Source organism: Oratosquilla oratoria, chromosome 36 (genome assembly GCF_046742065.1).
Source record: "Oratosquilla oratoria isolate Oo_2021 chromosome 36, ASM4674206v1, whole genome shotgun sequence".
In the NCBI taxonomy this organism is placed as follows: domain Eukaryota; kingdom Metazoa; phylum Arthropoda; class Malacostraca; order Stomatopoda; family Squillidae; genus Oratosquilla; species Oratosquilla oratoria.
Window position 1 is genome coordinate 16,755,136 of NC_134812.1, and position 24,090 is coordinate 16,779,225.

General features: G+C 41.5%; 1 protein-coding gene across 3 annotated transcripts in view; it reads left to right on the top strand.

Moving 5' to 3' along the window:
* LOC143019019 (uncharacterized) overlaps window positions 1–18,569 on the top strand; it is a 36,423-nt gene extending 17,854 nt beyond the window's left edge. For 2 of the 3 annotated variants that reach the window (XM_076174719.1, XM_076174720.1), the window contains exons 4-7: window positions 14,652–14,796; window positions 15,314–15,398; window positions 15,606–15,733; window positions 18,218–18,569. In XM_076174719.1, coding sequence (XP_076030834.1) covers window positions 14,652–14,796; window positions 15,314–15,398; window positions 15,606–15,733; window positions 18,218–18,362 — 503 coding nt within the window. In that variant the 3' untranslated portion in view covers window positions 18,363–18,569. The remainder of the gene's footprint in view (window positions 1–14,651; window positions 14,797–15,313; window positions 15,399–15,605; window positions 15,734–18,217) is intronic. The other variant, XM_076174721.1, reaches the window with a different exon arrangement.
* Window positions 18,570–24,090: the final 5,521 nt, after the last annotated feature.

The following is a 24,090-nucleotide window of genomic DNA, read 5'->3' on the forward strand; positions in this document are numbered from 1 at the left end:
TAATAGAATGGAAGCCTTGCCTCAGAAATCATCAGTAACATTACTCATTCCAAACAACCTTGAAAAAATATAATTATGATGAAAATAAGATTAGATAAACAAGTAAATAAAGTAATAATAAGATAAAAAGAAAAATAAGAGTAAAATTGAAACATTGAAAAATCCCAAAATCCCATGTATGACTAACCCACATAAAAAAATCTGACTGTAAAATGAACAACAGAATAAACCTACAATATTCATTACAAGCATGGACAACATATAGGAATTATTAGTCTGCAACCAGTTCTTAACCTCAAATACACTTCTACAGCTTAATTCCCAACAATCGGTAAAATTTAGACTCGTTATAGAATATACGATTAGAGCATTGAAAATATTAACAGAATGCACCAAAACCACCCCATTTGAACACTTGCACTCGGAAACAAAAATCCTCACCTTAAGGTACAATAATTAAATGATAGAAACATACAACCCATCTCATTACGACACGCAAGCATGACCAAACGATGTACGAAAAATCAATACCAACAGCTCGCTACTCTTAAATAACACCTTCCACAATACATTCCATATAAAAACCAAACTATTTCATGAAGAGACAACCAAACTCAATATTTCACTAAACCTTCCTCCCACCCTCACCGCCACCTGAGACATCAGCTGTACAGAAATCACTCTAAAGAGAAACAAGAAACACATCAACACACTTGCATTCAGGATGCCATCCAGCTCTAAGACAGTACCTACACAGAATAAGCCAGGCCACATAATCAAGCTGCTTTATGAGCAGCCATCACACGGGATACTGAATCTGCCTTACGCCAAGTACCTCTAAACAACACATTTCTTTTCTGAGTAACATATGATCCTGTTCGGTGGTCGTTGATAGCTACCAGGATGTTCATGGATGAAGGAGAGACCTGGGGAAACGGATTGCTTGATTGACATCTACAACAGCGAGAAATACCCAACAAACTTCTTGCTGGCATAGGTAAACTGAAATGATAATATGCATTATGAGATAATAGAAATAGTGAATTCTAGTAGAAGAAAAATCGTGTATTTGTTTGTGCATGTGGACGTGTTGCTTGTGCCAAGTGAATATATTTCCTGTGAGAAGTGAGTTTATTTCACTTGCCGTGTGTAACCTGTGACATTACGGCAGATACGGCAAAACTGTGGGTCCGGGTTCCCGCCTCGACTTATTGAAGTGTTATCTTTGTGCGCGGTAGTTGGAGGTGCATTTCACACATGATTTCATTCCAGTACAAAATATAGACGATACAAACTACACGGGAAAATTGTGTGACTGAAATTTCCGCCACAGTCGTGTACGGAAAAATCAGACGTGACGTAAATTTAGTTTCGAACCATTTGTGATTTTTTTTCCGAACGTAAATATACGTTCTAACCGTGTGTGGGTTAGTCGATAAAATAGACAAACAGCCGTTACTGTTACGAACTGATAGCGAGTTTCATAGCTCGGTCCAAAGGGAGTTCTGCTTATAGTTTGTTGCTTGGAAAAAAAAAATTATAGTTCGTCTCTGTAATGTTATACATTTGTGTAGCGGCGTCCTTCTCTGGGAACTAATGTCAACACACGAATGTAGTGTCAGACACACGAATGTAGTGTTGAACGCGGAGACTTCGTTTTTGTTGCCTGACGCCTGAGGTTGGACTCGAGCACAGAACGGGGTCTCGATGGATCGAGTTTCCGTTCTGTCACAAGCCCCACCCACACCGCTTAAACCAACTTAATGACGTCAGGTAATGGCCGCCCAGTGGGTCTGGAGTGGCACAAAGTTGATAACTGCTGATAATGAGTAAGTAAATTATAAACACTATCATTTTCATGTATTGATTTCTATGTAGACTTGTAAAGGAGCATGTAGATACTTACTCCATTTTGCGTGATGTTGAGATGATATTATTAATTATTATTGCTCACCTGCTTACCCTGCTGTTAGACTACTACGGTCTGTCAGTTATTGCTCCAGAGGAATCTTCTCCATTGGGTTCTTTCTGTCTTCGTTTGTTCTCTCAACTTCTTCCATGGTGGTACCTCTCTTCTCGATGGCCCTCTCTAGGTTTGTCCTCCACCTTATTAGTGGTCTTCCTACAGGTCTTTTTCCAGTTGGTCTCCATTCGTGATACCTTCGTGGATATCTTTCTGGTTTCATTCTTTTTTAATGCCCATACCATCTTATCTGTGCTCGTTCATATAATAATAATGCAAACGTGTGTTGTTGTTATTGTTATTATTATTAATTATTATTATTTTATTATTATTATTATTATTATTATTATTATTAATTATTAATTATTATGCGTGATAAGTGTATAGTTCAATTAACATGTTTGCCGTGCCGCTCAATGGGAATAATCATTTTAGGCATAGCATAAGTTTGGACAAACATAATGAACTCCTCACGTTGAAATATTACCCAGGAATGCTCCGTTCGTCAACCGATGGTCTGTCACAATGGTTAGTGCCAACAACCAACTAACAGGATAGATTATGTATCACGAGCCATGACCAACTGTAGAATGGCCACTCCAGCAACACTCAATTTTACAATCTCCACTGCACGTGTGTGTGTGTGGTGGTAGTGGTGGTGGGGGTACAGTTTATCCCAGATGTGATTAATCGACATAGACTATAATCCCAAAACTAATTAAGGGGTATCACGGGGGTAGATAGCATTGTTTGGAGGCAACCAGAAGAAAAGGAAAATGCTACCCGGTATGGAAGGTTAGGTTAGGTAGATGTGGGGACGCTGAAACTGGTGCGGGGGGAAAAGACATTAACGAAGTAATTAGTATTAATTCCCACCCATTGCTCTTCTAAAGACCCATGATTCTTCAGTTCATTTCCTGTGACTGCATATTCCTTTGTGTCAATGGCTCATTCCTTCACTGGGCTATCTTGGGAATAGAATATGTTGATTACGTATGCTAATGGAGTTTGCATCTCCTTTGGAACCGGTAAACACCGTGCAATTGTGACGGCTATTGCATCAGCAACAGTTCAATGCATTCCAATACCTGCACTGGATGCAATATGAGGGGTCGTTGGTGTCACGTCAATACCTAGGTGGACGTAGGCTCTGCACAGTGGAAACATAGCAACTAGTGCATATGTTTGGGAATGAATGTACGAGGCTCAGTGTGGGGGAATTTGAGGAATGAAGGGTCTCAAAGAATGTGAATTTTGGGGACATTGTAAAGTATAGATGGGATGAAGTAAGTGCAAGTCTATTTTTATATATATTTTTTCAAAGCGTGGCGCTATTGGGAAAACAAAAGGAGAAAGAGGTGATGGTAAATACCGTAAATACCAGGTGATTTTATATGGCTAAAGAGTGATGTGCCACACAGAACGAAGTCCCCATCGCTCCACCTCTCCACCGGAAAAAACCTTCCGAGCATATGCTGCCACGAAATCTATAGCTGCAATGGTCCACGGTAGTAGTAGTAGTAGTAGGAATAACAATGATGATATTATTATTATTTGTTAATAAGTTTCACCGACAAGAAATTCGCGGCACTACATATCCAGCAGCGATGTTTGGGCCATCCCATAGATCTCTGGTATGAAATGGTGGACTGCTGTCTTTGTTGAATTAGTGTGGTATTATCTCAATATCACTGACTTGCAATACTATGAGAAGGGCAGTAGTAATTGTTTGACAGCTCTCCTTATGTGAAAAGGTGGAAGAAAAATAGAGACTGATAGAGAACTAGGGCTTTTCCTGAAATCAGAGTTTCATTCCTTTGGGACTGCACCTCTAGGTAGAGGTAAAGGTACTGACGACGTTTGAAGACGTGTGATAGGGAGAAGGTTTTCTCTGACGTCAGTCTATCAAGGCCACCACAGACAGTACCCATCGTTGGGCTCTTTGAATTTGTTTCACGTACTACAATAAAATTAATTGCCTCCACAGTGGTCTTACTTGACTGAATGGAATCATTTGGGGCTAACCAGGACGGAATCTGTAAACTACGTGAACTTAATCGAGGAAATTTCGACTTCTCTAGTTGCCTGGTGTGAGCCAGACTGATATCCTTGCTACGGCACCGAAATGGTGTTAAACTTGGTTAAGGACTTTGGTAACTTTTTCCCCAGAATTTGAAACGATTTTTCTCAGAAGATCAAGAACCTCGTTATTCGGCGCATATATTGCCTCTTCAGAGATCTTGAGGATGTTTACTCTTTGTAAATGAAATGTTTTGGGAAGAGCGAGAAATGAATACTATTAATGCGTTGGTAAACATCCATATTGGCGGATAAGTCTGATTACAGAAAGTATCAGTTGTTCATTAGCATTGGGGAATTTTGTTCAGTATAGGAGGCTCAAGGTTGAACGAGATGTAGACTGATCAAGGGACCCGTTTTGAAAGATTCCGTTCAGTTTGGGGACTGACCTTCGGCTGAATAGAACTATTTGGCATTTGCCATAGCGAATCGATAGAACGCGTCACGGCATTCGTTTAACACTGCTTCCTCATATTTCATTTTGAATAATAGTACAAAAATGTATTATTGTCCAGGTAAATATGTAAATCTAGTTTAAGTATACATGTATGTGTGTGTGTGTTCAGCTGAAAATTGACAAATAAACACTACTTCATAAATTATTTGTGGGCAAATAGTGAAATAACAAAAACGGAGTCGTTGGTTTCTTCCTTAGAGCCCCGAGAATTTGTAGTGAAGAGTTCTTGGAAAGAACTCTTAATGAAAAATTGATACTTAAAAAAAATCTCAGTAGGCCTGCTAATGAAGTTGAGGAAGAGAGAAATTCGAATGATAATAATAATAAAGGAAACAACCAAGAGGTTCGTGACTGTTCCAGGTTCGAAAAGAGCAACAACTCTGGATAGATATCTCGAGAAGACAGAGATAAATATTGCTTGAAGATCAGAAAGAAAGAAAAAAAAATCGATGGAATAGCGATAAGTAAAAGAAACGTGAGAGTAGCTTGATATAATATCAAGTAGGTTGATGTACTATCGCCAAAAGTTATAACGGGTGCTCTGTCGCATTCCCAGACTCGTTGGCTCGGACAGGTAATGTCCTTCTTGCCTTCAAAGTTGGCCTAAACCAGGCAATAGGCTAAACGACGTAATTGACGCATGCGGTGGTTGAGTTCGCTTGTGAAGGCTTTCATTTATAATGCAGAATTACAATCCAACTTATTCACTGTGTGATGCTCATTAGACATTACCCTTACAGTAACTATAATGTACAATACATGATACTGAATTGAGTTGTTCACCGTGTTCAAAATAAATATTTGTAAGTGAAGGAAGTGATGAAATGAATAAAAATATTAGAGCATGATATTAAGAAAATTATTCTTAGCATAAAAGGAAAACCTTAGGAAGTTCGAAGTTTATGTCTCATGAAAAACCATAGTTACGAAAACTAAACATTGTATTGTATCTACCTGAGCAGAACTAACATCATTATTGATGATACAGATAACTAATACATATGTATACTTCGGGCGCCATCACCTCATTTCTGAAAAGTAACCTCAAGGGTCCACGAGACCGGGTGAAAGTTGAGCGCACATGCAAAGATGACGTTAGAGGAATTATATTATTATTCATTAATTATAATTATAGATATCCACACCCACACAGAGTTAAGGAATGAGAAAGTTGGAGATAATGGGAGGATATGGAGAGAAAGAGAGGAGGGGAGGTAGACAGAGACATAAAGAGGTACGATGGGTGGGAGAGATACAAAGGCGGAGCATGCCGACAGGAGACCTTTTGATCCATATCTAGGTCGGATGCGAAAAAAATCATATTGATAATAAAATAATAAATAAAAACTATAATAATGTAAATAACAAATGAAATACATAAATAAATGCATAGGTATAGTTAAATAATAAACAAACAGGTAAATAGTAAATGATAATAAATTGACATATAACTAATAATAAATGAAAATCAGACAGACAAATGATAACAGAACAAAAACAAATAATATAAGATAAATTATAATCATTACAGCATCTTACTTAGGTATTTATCTAAATGATTCTTAAAGCTTCGAACTGAACTACATTGCACTACCTGTGCAGGAAGTTTATTCCATTCATTAACTACACGGTTGGCAAAGTTGTTTCTACCTACTTCCAAATTGAATCTATTTCCGGACAGTTTGAGACCATTGTTTCTTGTCTGATTCTCATTCAATGTGAAAATTTGGTCACTTTTGATGTTGTCAATTCCCTTTAAAATCTTAAAGACCTGTATCAAGAGATGGAGAGGGAGAGAGAAAAATATGGCGGGGGGAGAGAGCTGGCGGAGTGGAGGGGTGAGCAAGAGAGGGAGAAAGAGTGGGGAGAATGAGAGAGACATGGCGTCGGAAACAATAGAGGGAGAGAGATATGGGGCTAGGGGAAAAGAAAAAGAGAGAGAAGGGGGAAGGATAGAGAAAGAGAAAAATACGGCGGGGGAGGAATAGAGAAAGATGTGGTTGGGGAGAGAGGGGTGAGGGATAGAGAAAGAGAATATGGCGGGGGAGGGATACAGAGAGTGATATATATATATATATATATATATATATACAGGAAGGGAGGGATAAAGGAGAGAGAAATATGGCGGGGGAGGGATAGAGATAGGAAGATATAGCAGGGGAGTTAGGTAAAGATAGGTGGGGGAAGAAAAAGAGAAAGGGAAATGATAGAAAAAGAGTGGAATATGACGCGAGAAGAATAGAGAGGAAAATAGATGTGGCGAAGAGGATAGAGGAAGTGAGAGAGGAGGAACTATTGCAAGGGAGAAGAGAAAAAGAGAATAGGAGAGAAAGGGAGAAAGCGAGAGAGAAATGGTGTAATATATGGTGGTGAAAGATTGAAATATATATGTATGTATATATATATACACATATATATATATGTGTGTGTGTGTGTGTGTGTGTGTGTGTGTGTGTGAGAGAGAGAGTGAAAAAATCCCACTGTCGGAGAAAGTAAACGGACGAAGAATAGAATTAACAGCATATTTCGACCCCTCTCTGTGATCCTCTTCAGCAGATAGTTACATGGTATAAAGTAAGAGTTATATAGTCGATACAAAGGACATGAGAAGGTGGCTCAAGTAACTCTGCCTTGGTAAAGATTACAATATATATATATTATATATATATATATATATATATATATATATATATATATATATATATATGCGGAAGAAAGGGAGCAGGTTCTCTTGTATGCACATAGAGTTGAAAACAACAGCATTCTCAGTTATTCATTTTTTCATAAGGTTTTTCTAACTTCTTATTAATCCTCTTGCATTAGGGAGATGGGTAGATATTAAATCACCTAATGTAGCGAAGTGATAAATTTTGACGTTTCATCCTGAGGGTGACACCATTAGAATTATATCTGTAACAATGAATTTACAATTGTTAAATATAAAAAAATACATATTTTGACAAAAACAATATTACATACGACGTAGGGTACTTACAATATGAAATGTGTATCCGCGCCATGTTTTTGACAGTTTGTATACTAATTCTGACCTCATTGGCTAACCTCTTCCCGGCTGATCGCACGCTGAGTTTATGGGAATGAAGAAATAAGGTTATTTTGCTATTACAATAACCCTAAATCCTGTTACTTGGTGATTAGAAATAAATTGTATAGGCCAACTAAGACTATAGGATAAATGTAGTGTACCAATTCCATTGTTATACCTAGGAATGTGCTATCCGCATTAGTACATACGTATGCCATACTAGATGTTCTTTAAGTAGGTTATTTATACATGTACAGAATGGTGTAATAAAACAACGAATGAGACACCATTATTAAAATATTAGTAGAGAAGAGTTAATAAGTCACACCAAAATAATTTCTAGCAGTGGGGACTTCCGGAGATTGCAAATATTGGAAACATTATTAATCCGAGAGAATTCCCCAGCAATTAATATTCAAGCTGACCTGGCACCATCAATAAGTCTCTTCAACTTCGCTCTACGCCTTAATATGAGGTGGTCACTACCCCCAACCGCCACACCTACAGTACTTACACCACCCATAACCTCATCGTGTGACCAGCCGCAGAGAAGTTAGCCGGTGAGGTCAGCATTAGTATATGAAATGTCAAAAGCATGGCGAAGGTACACATTTCACTTTGTAAGTACCCTTCGTCGTATATGATATTGTCTTTGTCAAAATATGGGTGCTACTACAGCGTGATGTCTACCGCCATATGTCGCCTACCCAGGTGCAGCCTGAAGGCTGTCAGTCATGATTGCACAGTCATCGAGATTGTGCAAGCAGTGTTTGGGCCACACACTGTCAGTAAGATTGAGCAATCATTACTTACCTCTTGGAGTTTGTGGAGTGAAGATGGGTAAAACGGCTGCATGCATAGCCATTCTTGGCTACAAAGGAAAGACTGAGCTGTTGGCGCAATCATCGACATTATCATTCATGATGGTGTAACTACTATGCTTGAGCTTACAAAATCAAACCCAAACCGTGTTTGAAATTCCTCAATCATCTGCGCAAACACTCAATCACACCCACTCATACAGGATATGCTTGCGCAATCATGAATATTGTGCAATCATGACTGACAGTGTGTAGGGGCCTTGAGATCTACCGCGTGACCCGTGTTTCTCCGGGACGCTCCCCGCACCTGTCCATCAAACATGTGACTTGTCCAAATACACCAAAAACGAGATCTGTCCACGTGACCTGACCTAACCTAACTTAACCTATTCGTGTCATTCTTAAGCCGGGTTCACACTTGTTGCATTTTCACGTTCGTATCATTTTTGCGTACCACCTAGTGATACGATACGGTGCAACAGGGTATTGTACCCACTTGTTGCGTATCCGCCTGCTGTATACGGATACGCAACAAGTGGATACAATACCCTGTTGCACCGTATCGTATCACTAGGTGTTACGCAAAGATGATACGATACGTGGAAATGCAATTAGTGTGGACCAGGCTTTAGATGTACGAAGTGTGTATCGGTAGAATAAATGCATGGAAATATATGATAACATGATTATTTTTACATTTCTTCCTTTAATATGAATGTAATTAGAAATCCAATTATCTAAGTCATTCCTAGGACATGTACAAATTATGCGTTTATCGCTAAAATAAATGTATGGAAATAGTAGACCTCACGCTATAGTACTAACGGAAGGTAGATCTCACGGTGTAGTGTCATAGACCTCACGCTATAGTAGCACCAAAATATTTTTTTTTTTTGTAATATTTTACAATTGTAAGATTATTGTTACAGATGTACGAGTAATTCTGATGATGATACTCTGAAGACGAAACGTCAAAACATATTGCATACATTAGGTGATTTAATATCTGCTCATCTCCCTAACCATCCTAATGCAAGATGATTAATAAGAAATTTTAAAAACATTATGAAAAAGTTGAGTAACTATGAGAATGCTGTCGTTTTAAAGCTTGCATATATATACTGCACACACACACACACACACATCCCTCCCCACCACCGTATGACTCTCTCTCCCCTGCTACTCTATCCCTCCCCGCCATCTCTCCCTCGCTTCTTCTCTTTACCTTTCATCCCCCCCCCCCCGGCATCTCTCTCTTCCTCGCTCCTTTCTCTTTGTCACTCTCTCCCCCCCGCTAAATCTCTTTCCCTCCATTTCTTCCCCAACCATATATATTTCTATCCCTTCACCCGGTTATCTACATTTCACTCACTTTCTCATCATCTCTTTCTCACTGGCTGCACCTCTCCCGCCCGTCTCTGTTTCTCTCTTTCGCACCCAATTCATTCCTCCACCCCCTTTTTCTCTCCCTCTCCACCGTCCTCGCCTTATATTTTTCCTCCCGTGTCCTACTTTCTCATTCATTAAATGTGTGTGTGGACATCTAAAAGTATTTCAACGAGCGCCTCATAAGCTGGCAGTCTTTAAAATTGATAAATATATAATAAATCCTCTAACGTCATCTTCACATATGCCTGCCCAACGTAAGAGTATACCCGGTAATGTAAACCCTTGCTTAGGTTCGGCGAGGTCACTTTTCAGAAATGAGGTGATTGCGTCCGAAGTACACACACACACACACACACACACACACACACACACACACACACACACACACACACACACACACACACACACACACACATATAATAGATATTGAAATTAGTTCTGTTCACGCAGATATTATACAACTAGCCAAATTACCTGCGCATTGCTGCGAGTTCGTGAATAATCCCTAACCTAACCATACCCCACCTATCTTTAACGCTTAATCCCAGCCAATTTTATTAATCAAATATAGTTATCCAAGTACCTGGAATGATAGGGTATCAGAATATATATGGTTATAGGGGTCTATCTCCAAAACCCTAGGAGGAGTTCGTGAAGACACAAACAGACAAATGAAAGATAGTAATCCAAGTACCTTGGGTTATAAGGTTTCAGAATATATATGGTTATAGGGGTCTATCTGCAAAAACCTAGAAGTTCATGAATAGTCTCTAACCTAACCATACCCCCACCTAACTTTAACCCCTAACCCTGTTTTTTTTTCTTTAATGAAATATAGTTATCCAAATACCTGGAGTGATAGGGTATCAGAATATATGTGGTTATGGGGGTCTATCTCCAAAACCCTAGGAGTTCGTGAAGAAACAAACAGACAGACACATGAAAGATAGTTATCCAAGTACCTTTGGTTATAAGGTTTCAGAATATATATGGTTATAGGGGTCTATCTGCAAAAACCTAGTAGTTCGTGAATAATCACTCGCTTAACCATACCCCACCTAACTTTAACCCTAACCTTACCCAAAGTATTCTTGATGAAATATAGTTATCCAAATACCTGAAGTGATAGGGTATCAGAATATATATGGTTATGGGGGTCTATCTCCAAAACCCTAGGAGTTCGTGAACAGATAGACAGACATAGGCTACTACTTTATTATAGTAGATGTTTAGTTTTCGTAACCGTTGTTTCTATGAGACATAATATATTCGAACTTGCAAAGGTAACCTATTTTATTTTATGCTAAGAATAAATTTCTTAATATATTCTAATAGGAATTTTGTATTTATTTAATCGCTAACACAAATCTCAAGTTTGAACGGTGTGAACAATTCAATTGGATGTATTTAGTAATTATATATGCAACAATACTGTTTAGTTTTACATTATAGTTACTTGTAGGGGTAATATTTAATGAGCATCTTCACACATTGAACACGTATTGTAATTCTGCATTACAAATGAATGACTTCAATAGCGAGTTCAGCCAATATGCGTCAATTACCTCGTTTAGCCTACTGCCTGGTTTAGGCCAACTTTCAAGGCAAGAAGGACATTATCTGTCCGAGCCAGGTATGGGAACGCGACACATATATCCGTTAGAAGTGCTGGGAATAGTACATAGGAGAGACAAGTCGAGGTCTGAGTAAAAGGATATACGACCGTAAAACTGACGTCTGAAAATATGTAACAAGCAACTCCCAAGTCAAACAGATGAATATGAACAACTTCCAAATTTGCGAGGAAGTAAACATAACAAAGAGAGGTTTAACTAAAAAAGAAGAGGGAGGCACTTGAAGCGGATATACGCATTCAGAAGCAGCAGCTGCAATTATAGCAACAAAGGATAGTGCATATGTTCCGATTACGGGGAGGTGGATCAACATTGACACAAGTTCACCCGGAGTCAACAGGTGAGGGAAGGCGGGCCACCTCGAAGAACGAGAGGAGGTACAATACCCCGGGGACGCCACGGAGAGCTCCTCGACAATGTTCCCTCTAATTTTTGGCTGTGAATGTGCGCAGAAATTTGCTTGTGTGCAAACTTTGCCTTCTCTGAAAAGTACGTGCTCACCCGTGGGAGTCAACATCTGATCATTTAAGCAAATACCCACAATTAAGTTTGTATTTCATATTATCTCAACCAACCAGTAGCGTACCGGCCCGGGGGTGGGGGGGTGGGGGGGTCCGCCTAAGGTGACACAATTTTGGGGGCGGGATTTTATGGTGACCCAACAAATTAATATTCAAACATTAGTAACTTTGAGTAAAATAAATGGTTGCTACATTTTTTTTTTTGCATAACTATACCTGTATTATTCCGTTTTCGGCGTTTTGATGTGTGATTAAAACTTTTAAGGGGTGGCCAAATAAAAATCTGCCCCAGGCGGCACTTGTGCTAGGTACGCCACTGCCACCAAGGATAATATGACAACAATCATAGATCTGACGTGAATATTTAATATGATTTGATATCGCTCTGATTAATAATAAGAAATAAAGTTAAAAATATCACAATGACTGATTACCTTTATTCAAACTTTCTAACTTTACAAATATCTCTAAACATAAATAATAAGACTATTACCCATTCTCACCTTGTTAAACCTTCATATTATGCCTATTACCAATTCTCCAACTTATAATTGTAGCTTCTATTTCTTTATTTTATCTCTATTCTGTCTTCGGCATTTCTTTATTGAATAGATTTTAATATAATTTGAAAACCCTGTGTGCGCACATTTTTTCTTTATGTGCGCTAGTTGTAAAACGTGAGCGCGCGCGGACATGCGCGCAGCTTAGGCCGCTTTCACACGAGCGTTTCCGTACGCGCGTTCGGGTGCGCCGCGTTTTAACTTTCAATGGAGTTCAATGGGACCTTTCACACGACGCGTTTTGCGGTCCCATTGAACTCTATTGAAAGTTAAAACGCGGCGCACCCGAACGCGCGTACGGAAACGCTCGTGTGAAAGCGGCCTTAGAGGGAACTTTGCTCTTAGATGAATAGTCTGCGCAGATGTCTGCCCGTTATTTGTTAGTACAATCTCTCTGAAGAAGGAATCGGGTTCCAAACGTTATTAATTCACATGAGCTCAACACTGTCTTTCCTCCTGCACCTACCGATAGGCATCATGAATTACCCTCATATGCATGATGCATATATGAAGAATTTTGTTATTATATATGAGTGTCTCGCAGGGAAAATATAAGCACCAGACTCGATATGTGAATTTTATTCCCTAACAACTCGTACCTAGTCCAAGGACCGTCCTCTTGGGTATCATGGATTATAGCGAGCATTTTTTTTTTTCTTGATGCGTACGGCTCTACCGAAGACAGAATCTGCACGCCCAGGGGGGCTGTGTTCCTACCATGGCATACATACATCACACACATATACCAAAGGCTTTTTTTCCCCCTTACACGGGAGGTAGCCAAAAAGAAAAAGGCATAGAAACCACTCCCACCCATTCCATCCCCCACTGACTCCACTCCCCTCCACCCTCTTCCCTCCCTCTCATCCTGGCACCTGGATGACGGGTCATCCCTGCATCCCGCACACCGCCCCGGGTCAGAAGCAACGTCGCAAGGACACAGCACATCCACAGCAAGGCCGCTTCATCAATTCGGCGAATCCCCCTCTCCGTCTGTGCACACAGAAAAGGAGAAGACGGGAGAAATCCCTTCGGGCTGCGACAATTTATTTGTCATACATACTCCCTCACCCCCTCGTGCAGCACAGCATCATCCATACACAAACCTTCTCCATTCACCCCTGTCTTCTTGCCCATAAAACACGCGTTCGCGCGCGCGCGCACACACACACACACACACACACACACACACACACACACACACACAAATTTAGGCTTAGAATACCTGCGTGTTCGTTCCCTCACTATGTCGTTTCCTTGTACGGAGTGAAGCACCAGTGAAACGTGAAACTGACAGATACTTATTTTAGCATTAACACTTCTTTCAGACCCGTGTACAAATATTTGATCAAATATGCACCAACACGTTAACATTTTTGCAGACATCGAACGTCACAAGCGCATGCACTGCAACAAAGGGTCAATATGACATCATGCGCAAACTGGAACTGACCTCATTATTTCCATTTCCCATCAGTCCTTGTAATGCAATCTGATTTTTTTTCCATTGTTTGTTACCATTTTCAACGTCGGGTTGGTAGAATTTTTTTTTTTTTTTTTTTTTGCGGTGGAGGTCGAGGGGACGGCAGTTCGAGCCCTGTCACCAGCAAGTTGGACCAAGGGCATGGTTAATTAATGTCCACCCAACAAAATCCTGTCAGGGGCACCGTCCTAACATGAGAAGGGACTTCACGACGTTAAAAAATCGAATCACTCATTATGGTACTTAAGAATGAGAGATTAGAACATGGATAATCGCACACGAAAATGTCCGAAGATGTCGTGCAGATGTATCGCTGTGCTCTGTATTGACTCTTATTTTGCACACGTTTAGAGTTGTTTAATGAAAATTGCATGAACTACCCAAGGAACATAAGACGTGTATCCTCCGGAACAAGGAGTGTGTGACCTAACACATTTATTCTTTGAAATAAGAGCTGACTGGCACAGTGGTGAGTGTGCATGTAGCTGTTGTCCTCAGATGAGAGGTGAGTGAAAGATGAGTCTTAGCATCCGGTATACGCATGCAAATGACTGAAACAGTTTTCATTGTGTAGGTTAGTCAGTCTTTGGTCAGTGATCTAGGTCTAAGGTCACTGAAGATTCATTAAGATGACTAATGTGGTTTGCTGTTCTGTAATAGAATAGGCACTTTTGTTCATTGCTTAGCGAAATTTTCAGCTGAATTGGTCCAGTTAGAGCAACGGGAGAGGGATATATTAGCAAGGACGGAAAAAGAGATGAAGATCATATCGACCAACAAACAAAAGCTAGAAGCGCTGCATGAGACTGCGGCAACCGTAGAGAATGAATTCCAGGAAAAAGTGTAAGTTAATAAGTAGTTACATGAATAGGTCTTCGTAACAAACAAGTGCCCTTGTCTGCATGACTTTTCTTGCATGTACATTGTCACACGCCGACACAAACGCACATATACATATTGTATGTACACTTGTATATTACCTTATTTTCATTGTAACTGTATAGTCGCTGTTTACGGTAACCTGACACGAAACCCACGAACTTCGTTTCCCATGGAGGTTGTTGATTAGATTATATAATTGTTGAGTGTTAGAGGAACATGGTGGGCGCAACTTGGGCCTAGTTAGTGTACGGGGTGTAATTTTAAATGTGTAATGAAATCCCAACATCCTCGTACAAATCAGTATCTACCATGAAACCTATCTATTAGATTTGTGTATTTATTTCAATCAAATAGATTAATTTAATTTATCTCTGTGAAACGTGTGATTATATCCTTCATTCGGTTTACATGTTCTTGTCCCCCAGTTTCGTAACGAAACTGAATAATCATCTTGTTAAGAGATTGTTACTTCTTTTAGATCTCAGTTTGAAAAGTGGAGCAAGAGATTTCTTGATCAGTTCATGAATATGAAGCTGAAGTCTGAGCAGACGGAAGAGGTGGAGGTAAGCGGGAAGAAACTTATGATCTTGTTAAAAACTTTTATGCGATGCCAGATTAGAGTGTAGGAAAGGCTTCATCACACGCACGGTATAAGGAACCGTTTCTCGTGCAGGGCCTTCATGATAAACGGAAGTAGTGTGTGTATATGTGTAATCATATAGGCTGATTTTTCAAAGCACTCCATGTAATATATTGAATTTGTCGAACAACAGGTCACTGACCATGAAGTTACAAACCTGGCAAGCCAATTGAAGGATCTGGAAGTTGAAAATGAAGTGCTGCTAAAGAGTGCTGAGGACGAAGCTGAGGATCTTGTGGATTCTCTCGAGCATTTTCAGTAAGTTTTAGGAATTAATAAAGGCAGTATTTTTGGAAAGTGGGAGTGCGTCCATGAATACATTGCCAAGATGTAGGCATGTGTGTGCATGCATGCACACATTCATTTATATATGTGTTTATATATATCTATATATATACAGTGTATATATTATATATATATATATATATATATATATATATATTTACACGCACACACACACACACACACACACACACACACACACACACACACACACACACACACACACACACACACACACACACACACACACACACACAGCCAAGACAGGCTCTTGTTTGTTCCCTCCCTCACTCCGTATATCTCTTTCCCGCTTTCTCTGTTTCCCTTCTATCCCCTCATTCTTTCACTCTATCTCCCCCTCCCCCTCTCTCGCTCTTTCAGTCTCCCACCCCACCCCTCTTTCTCACCTCCCTCCCCTCCCCACTCTCTGTCCCTCTTACCCTCTCCCTCCCCTCCCCATCTCTTTCCCTCCCTTCCTTTATCTCTCTCCCTCCCTTCCTTTCTCTCTCTCCCTCCCCTCCCCCTCTCTCTCCTTCCCTCCTCTCTCCTTCCTCTCCCTATCTCCCTCCTCCTCCCTCTCTCATTCTCTCCCTCTGTCTCCCTCCCTCCTCCTCTTTCGCCCCCTCCCCCTTTCTCCCTTCTCTCTTCTTCCCTCATTCCCTCTCTCACCCACCCCTTCTTGTTCCCATTCTTTCATTACGAAGGTTCAACAGTGTTCAGCTCCCCCTCGGGCACTTCTGGTGGAAGGTTCCTCTTTTCCTTTCTCCCTCCATCACCCCCTCCCTCCCTCCCCTTTCTCTCCCTCCCTCTCCTTTCTCTCCCTCCCTCCCCTCCCCTCCCCTCTCTCGTCCTCCCTTCCCTCCCCTCTCTCGTCCTCCCTTCCCTCCCCTCTCTCTTCCTCCCTTCCCCCGCAACTCCTCTTGTTCCCATTCTTTCATTACAAAGGTTCAACTGTGTTCAGCTCCTCCAACGGGCACTTCTGGGGTCCCTCTTTCTCTCTTTCCTTCCTCTCTCTCCCTCCTCCCCTCTCTCTCGCTCTCTCCATCTCCCTCCCTCCTTTTCTCCCTCTATCTCCCTCCCTCCTTTTCTCCCTCTCCTTCCTCCCTCTCTCCCTGTCCCCTCTCTCTTTCCTTCCCTCCTTAACTCCCTCCCTACCCCATACCATCTTGTTCCCATTCTTTCATTACGAAGGTTCAACTGTGTTCAGTTCCCCCTCGGGCTCTTCTGGTGGAGGGTTCCTCTTTCCCTCTCTCCCTCCATCACCTCCCCCTCTTTCTCCCTCCTTCCCCTCCCTCCCTCTCCCCCTCTCTCTCCTTCCCTCATTCCCCCCCTCCTCCACCCCCTCTTGTTCCCATTCTTTCATTACGAAGGTTCAACTGTGTTCAGCTCGCCCTCGGGCACTTCTGGTGGAGGGTGCTGGGTTCGCTTTGCCTTACTGGACGGCACGTCAGACTGACGCTCCAACATACACAATGACAGTAGTACTAATGGTAAAGGCTGCTCAGAGAGTCCACCTCTCGTGCTAAGAAGCAAGGGGATCACCGGGCCCACGACCCTCCACCGGAAGAGTCTCAAGGAATTCTGAAGGTGGTTTTGCATTTATATGCCGTAAGATTTCTGTAGCGAAGAAAGGGGTTCTTTGTCCCAAGAAGCTCTTTGAAGTTCAGTCTTTTGCATTGTAGATGCCTGTGATATGCATTAAACATTTTTCATCACAAATTCTCTTGTGGGACGGAGTTGCTGTTTTGGGGAAAAGGTATGGGTAGTATTTTATTCGGCTTGGAGGACTCCTCTCCCCTGATTGCAGGGTGGCTGTAGCCAATTTGTCACTTTCGAGGTATCACATAGTCCACTAGTGAATATCCGAGTGTGACACTGTCTGTCACCTTTGGTTTTGATTTTTTCCAAAAACTCCGGAGTCTTGGATTTAGTCAAGAAATGTGGTGCAACAAAGTCAGTCTATATGGTATGTACAAGAGGAATGAACATGTAGCAATTTTTATAGTCTGTTGATGTGCTGGCTATGTGCTAGATTTATATTGCATGTAGGGTGTCTACACTGCCCAAGTAGTTCTTACGCTGTAAAGTAAGAATGTGATTCGTTTAGATCAGAGGTTCTTGAACTTTATTGCTTAGTAGCGCACTAATGACATATCTTGGACATTGACGGCGCACCAACTCTACAGTCAGTTTAATGTAAGTTTGGTACCTATTCCACTGACATAAATACACATTTGGCATAATATTAGTACGAATATGTGTGTGCCTGTGCGTGTAATAATATTAGTAGTAATAATGATAATAATAGATTTAAATACACATACCTATCCATGAAAATTACGCGGCGCACAGTTTGAGAATCACTAGTTTAGATAAATGGTTTTCGTTTGATATACATGATCGTATTATAATACACTAGGGCTAGTTATAGTTAATGTATATTTTTTTCTTTATTTGAAGAAAGACCCTTGATTCCCGCCTGAAGGCTCTTCGTCAGAAGTCACAAGAGGAGCACAATAAATTGGATGAATTGGAAAGAAACATTAATAAATATGAAGATAGCAACGCGCCAGACAAGTGCGCTGGACCGGGTGCAGCCCCATGAACAAATTGACTTACCGTCAAAGAAGAAAAAGGACTGCAAAGAATAGAAGTTACGATCATCCATGTGTATTAGTAATTAGCAATATCTACCGAAACATGTTACTTGGAAAGGGAAGTTCTCAGATTGCAAGACATTTTCTGATTTGTTGTAGATTAGGTTTGATTTCACATTTTTCATTTTAGTTCGCTTTTATTGACGTTTTACCTTAGATATACGGACACACACACACACACACACACACACACACACACACACACACACACACACATAGATGTAACACATGGTCGCGCGCGCGCGCACAGACACTCATATAGAGACAGACACGCGCACACACATTTCTGGTTGAAAGACACGACATACTCAGCGTTAATGGTCTTCTTGATGGCTTCACGTTTCCTTGATAGTTTTTTAGTTGAAGGTGGAACGGAGAATATAGCATCATCAAACGAAACTATGTTCTGTATTTCAATATTCACAAAATTTACGACGTTTCGCCCGCAGCACCAGGCATCTTCAGGAGAGTGGCACGATACATAATCTGGAGCAGATGTATATATTACATTCTCACGGACTCTGGTAAGGTGGCTATGGCCCCTTTAGTGCTCACTGGACCTCCGTGGGAAGCTCCAAACTGTTCTAAGGTCTGACACATATTTTGTAGATGTAGAAATGTCTACATGGTTTCATTTATCGATGCTGTACTTTACCTTCCTGCTACAACTAGGAAAATGGCATGGAAACTTAAGGCTAAGAATTATAAACGCTGAGTATACTATTTGTCTACCAGAAATGTGTATGTTCACTTTAACCCATCTCGTTTATGGTAACAGAAAATTAAATACTTTATTTTTCTCAAGTGGTACATGATTTATACAGCGTTCAGTGCAATAAATACTGTACGCAGAGATGAGAGTTGTATCTATTACCTTTACCGCATACTTCCTTCAATCTTTCAATTTTGTTTTCCTTAGATTGCCGCTGAAAGGCTGTCTTGCTCTCGATCGCTTTCAAATTTGACCTTCCTTCTCTTTCTTGTTTTCTTTAGTTTGATGTGCCCCTTTCAACTGTTTTCGTTTAATTTCTTTACTTTGTCTTTTTAACTATTCCCATTCTGTCTACCACACTTTAACAAGTATCATTGTCATGACGAACCTGTGGGTAAGGCTAATCGCGACAAAGAAAAAGTGTGGCCTCGAGCAGCTCGCACGAGTGATTTAGAGAATTGTCAGGTAGATTAATAAAACTGTTCGAAATATTGATTATTCACATAGGTAAAAACATTCAAAATACATGGTACATAGATACTAAATAATATAATACACAGAATGATTAAGCATTTGAACATCAAATATATATATATATATATAAAATGGATACTTAAACAGTTTACCAGGTTATCTCTGCGCAGACTCCATGCGCAGGATCTGGAAATGAGAGATAGTGTAGCCAGCTTTGATCTTGTATGCAGCACATAAGAACTGGCGGCGAATTTATGTCTTAATTCTGGTTGCTAGAAGCCGCACCAACGACAATCGTCTGTAACGGAATTGATGTCTCGGGAACAAATGAATAGTTTGTGGGGGAGGCAGATGCGCGATGACCTCCGGTACTAGAGGTTTGATTTTATATATATATATATATATATATATATATATATATATATATGTATATATATATATATATATATATATATATATATATATATATATAAACTTAATACACTCAAGGAGCGTCAAACCCAACATAAAAATGTAGCTATATACAGCATACTAATGACACGGGGCACTTGGTCCATAAACTGACGGAATTAATTACAAAATAATTAAATGCAAATGATCACCTTCAGGCAAATATTTACAAACATCACGGGCTAATACTTTCGATGATGTATCAAAGAGACTGCCATGGCACACTCAGAATAGTAGTTCAGCCAGCTGTTGGCTCAAGGTGCGTCGCTTAGTCTGCACGATCGGTACCTCCGGTCTCGCCCCTCTCTCTATGCAGTTGCTAGGTCTGAGGAGACTACTCACTTCGCTGTGCCGTTTCACCAAGTCCACTGTATCTGTATGTGTAAGAGGAAGAAAGTTCTCGTAGTGTTGAATACACTTGGAGCCTTGTATTATATACAGTTTAACACCCGCCCAAGTGCGGATGTTGCAAAAGAATTACTTCCAAACTATCACCTTCAGGTAAATATTTACAAACATGAAGAATTGATTGTCGATGATGTATTAACGGATATTCAATATAGTAGTGCTGCAAACTGTTGGCATTAGGGGTGTCACAGCCTGCACGATGAGTACTGAGGCACGTTTCCAGTCTCGACCACCTGCCACACTGGTCTGTAGCAAGCCAAGTCGGGCACTCACAGCACTGTGTTGTCTCACCGTTAGTCCAGTGCGTCTATACTTATGTGCAAGAGGAAGAAAGTTTTCGTAGTGTTGGGTGGATATACTTCTAGCCCTGTCAACATGACTACAGTGGCGAGTAGGGAAGGAGGCAGCTTGTCGTATCATCCGGTTGTAAGAGGGTAGCAGGGCTGCTGGTGGATCTATACCACAGGCAGCACTAGCCGATGTGCGGTGACATTGGCCAGGAGTTCGATTTGGGATGGAATCCACAAAAAGTGTTCCACATGAGAATTTTCGCTGATTGTGGCCAGTTGTCACATTATTTGTATTACACTTGCCTATGTACAGGACTGGTAGATAGAGAGAGCAGAGCGTTAACTGAGAGTCGTAGATGATCAAGCCTTTGTCTCTGGTCCGTGTCAGCAAAGTAACAGCGTCCAGGAGACCATGTAGTTCACAAAACATGGAGCTTGACGAGTTGGGGAGTCTACGGCCTGCCCAGCCCCCATGTGGTGATTCCATGCTGGGGGAATACACAGCACAGCCAGCACTGCCGTCCCCCTGCAAAGAACCGTTAGTGAAAAGATGGTGAGCCGGACGTAGAGATAGTCCGGCGATAATTTCCAAGGCCCTTTTTTTTTTTTTTTTTTTTTTTTTTTTTTTTTTTTTCAGTTCAGACTTTGCAGTTGGAGTATAAGAAACTGCTGGCATGGGGATTTACTAAGGTGGGAAGCCAGGGTCCTTGTTCTCCGCCTAGATGTGAATGTTAAGCCTCCGAATGCTTGAACTGACGCTGTTGACTAGTGAACAGCCGCCGGGACGAGGCTTCGTCAGGTCAAGCGAGGTCTGGGTTATGTGACAATAGTGGGGAGACAAATGAGGGTAGCACAGACACTTGACAGTGAAGTAGGTGACATTTGAGTGTATTACTCTACAAGTGGTGGAAGACGAAGTTCTTGCTACACATTGACGATCCTGATTGAGGCAGGGCAACCGTAGGAGCCTTATTGCCCGGTTTTGAAATATTTCAAGTAGCTGCAAAGTAGTTTCGGAAAACTGACAAAGTATAAGAGAGAGGTAATCTACCGCGGATTGAATGAATGCTATGTATATAGTTCTGGCGACAGGGATGGACACTCCAGCAATATTACTATTTAACCACCTGAGAGAAGTCGGTCGTTTCTGTAGCCGAGTTAGCAGGTTTTGGACGATAGTATGCTCGCGCTGTCTTGCTGAGATGGAAGGTGTAATGCGAACTGGCGCCCCTAGGTAGAGGTACTGTGTGAACAATGGCACGATGGTGTTACCTATGATGAAATCTGGTAGAGTGAGCTGGGCGAAAGATAATTTTTTTTTTTTTGGCGAGATACGATCCCACATGAGGAGGACGACAAGTGGAATAAGTGAAGGAAGTGTTGCATGTCTTGCGAGGATCTTGAATGTATGTATATGTCGTTTGCATAGCAAGTGAGTGTTGTTCATCGATGTCTGGAAGCAAAGAGAGAAGGCGATGCACAAAGATAATGAACAAAAAGGGACTGAGTACACCTTGTGGAGTACAGAGTTCAAACTCCCTGTCATCGCTGTACGCTCCCCAAACAATACACGTGAGCTTCTATCCCGCAGGTATCCACTTATCCATCTCGGTAAACTTCCTGTGATGACAAAGTCACCAAGTTGGTCGAGGATAATGTCCCTGTTGGCCATGTCGATTGTGATTTTCAAATTAGTCGTGACACTGGTGGGACAGAGCCAAGTGTACTGTAGATCCATGAGGCAGTGGTGCGTTCCTCGTTGGGGCAGGGAGCCATACAGTCTGGGCGAGAGCTTATCTCGTATCCGGAACACCAGACGTGGTAGGAGAATGCGACCTTGCAAAAGCAGAAAGTGAGAGATACGGGTCGGGATTTGTCAGTACCATGTTTAGGGATCTGTACTATTGTGCTGTGCGTCCAAGTTCATGGTACGTATCCCAGGCGGTAGCAGAGGTTATAAAGCTGGAAGAGAGGGTTTCCAGGTACGTCCAAGAGTACTCGGAGGACGGCATAGGTGATGCTATCATCTCCAAGAGCTGTCACCTTAACCTATGTAAGGGCTTGTTGCAGTTCTTGTTCGATTATACTGTAATCTCGTCTCCTTCATGAGTCTTCAATAAGTCATAGGCTAGTCGGGGTGCACGATAGTTTTTGTGGGTGGAGAGAGCGTTGTGTATGTATGGTGGGAGGTTGGTCGTTCACGATTGAGCTGACCAACCATCAACACGGTCCTGTGCAAACTGTTCAGAATGATTGAGGGCACTGTGATGCTTTTTCATCACCACCTAGTTGATGAGGTGCCCCATGGTGCCAACGCTCATCTGAAGGCCCGTTATTCTGTCCCAAGAATCCGTTTGAACACAACGCTGCAGAGCAACTAACTCCACTCTTGATAGTTGGTAGGCCTACTGGTGTAGAGTTTCAGGACTTGGTCTTCTCTGAAAGGCAAGGCCATCCTCCATTGCTTTCCTCTCCGCCTGAACGTTGCGATTGTTTAGTGTACAACTGTGCGTATCAGGACGACGCGCGATATGTAGCTTTTTGACGTATTGGGTGTAGAAAGCATGTGCGGCGTTTACGAGTAAGGAATATAACTGCTCAGGACAGTGGTGGTCAAATGTGGAAAGGAGGTTAGTCATATTTGTAATATATGTGGGACGTTACTTGGGTGAGAGTACGATGGGTGTGCACTGGGGATGGTCTGATAGGGAGGGTATCTGTGTGGTCAGAAAACGGTGCCGGAACCGAGGAACACCGGACTTGGGAGATCACGAGTGCAGACGTAAAGATGTGATCCAAGATACCACCCCAAGCATGCAAGGCGCCAGCAGTGTCCCAGCGAGTTAGTCTGTTTCGTTGGATATATTCCAGAAGTCGAACCCCGTTGAGATTTATGTTGCCTGTGAGATGTAGAGTAGGGTGTCGACTATTAAAATCTAAATAGATTATACTGCGGGTAGTGGGAGACGGGAGTGTAGCTGGGTTCAAACAGCAAGGCGCATAGTACATATTACATAACCTAATGGTACCACAGCCAGCTTTTGCCTCTAGAAGCTGATAATTTGTGTTGTTTTCCGCAGAATTTGTAAGAAAAAATATTCTGGACGGCGGTGAGGACATACGTTATTAATCAGTTTCGGATCCGATGTACATACGATACGTAGCCGCTAAGCAGGGGTGCCTCCCTACTTGGTGAAAAGCGAAGCCATCAAATGCTTTCTGGACGAAGAAAGCGTCTGGGTGGTGACAGTACACTTATCCTTCAAGTGCAGTAAGTTTGGTCCAGTTTGTGATACCGCAGGCATTCCACGAGATAACGTGTACCTTCATCTGATTAGTGAA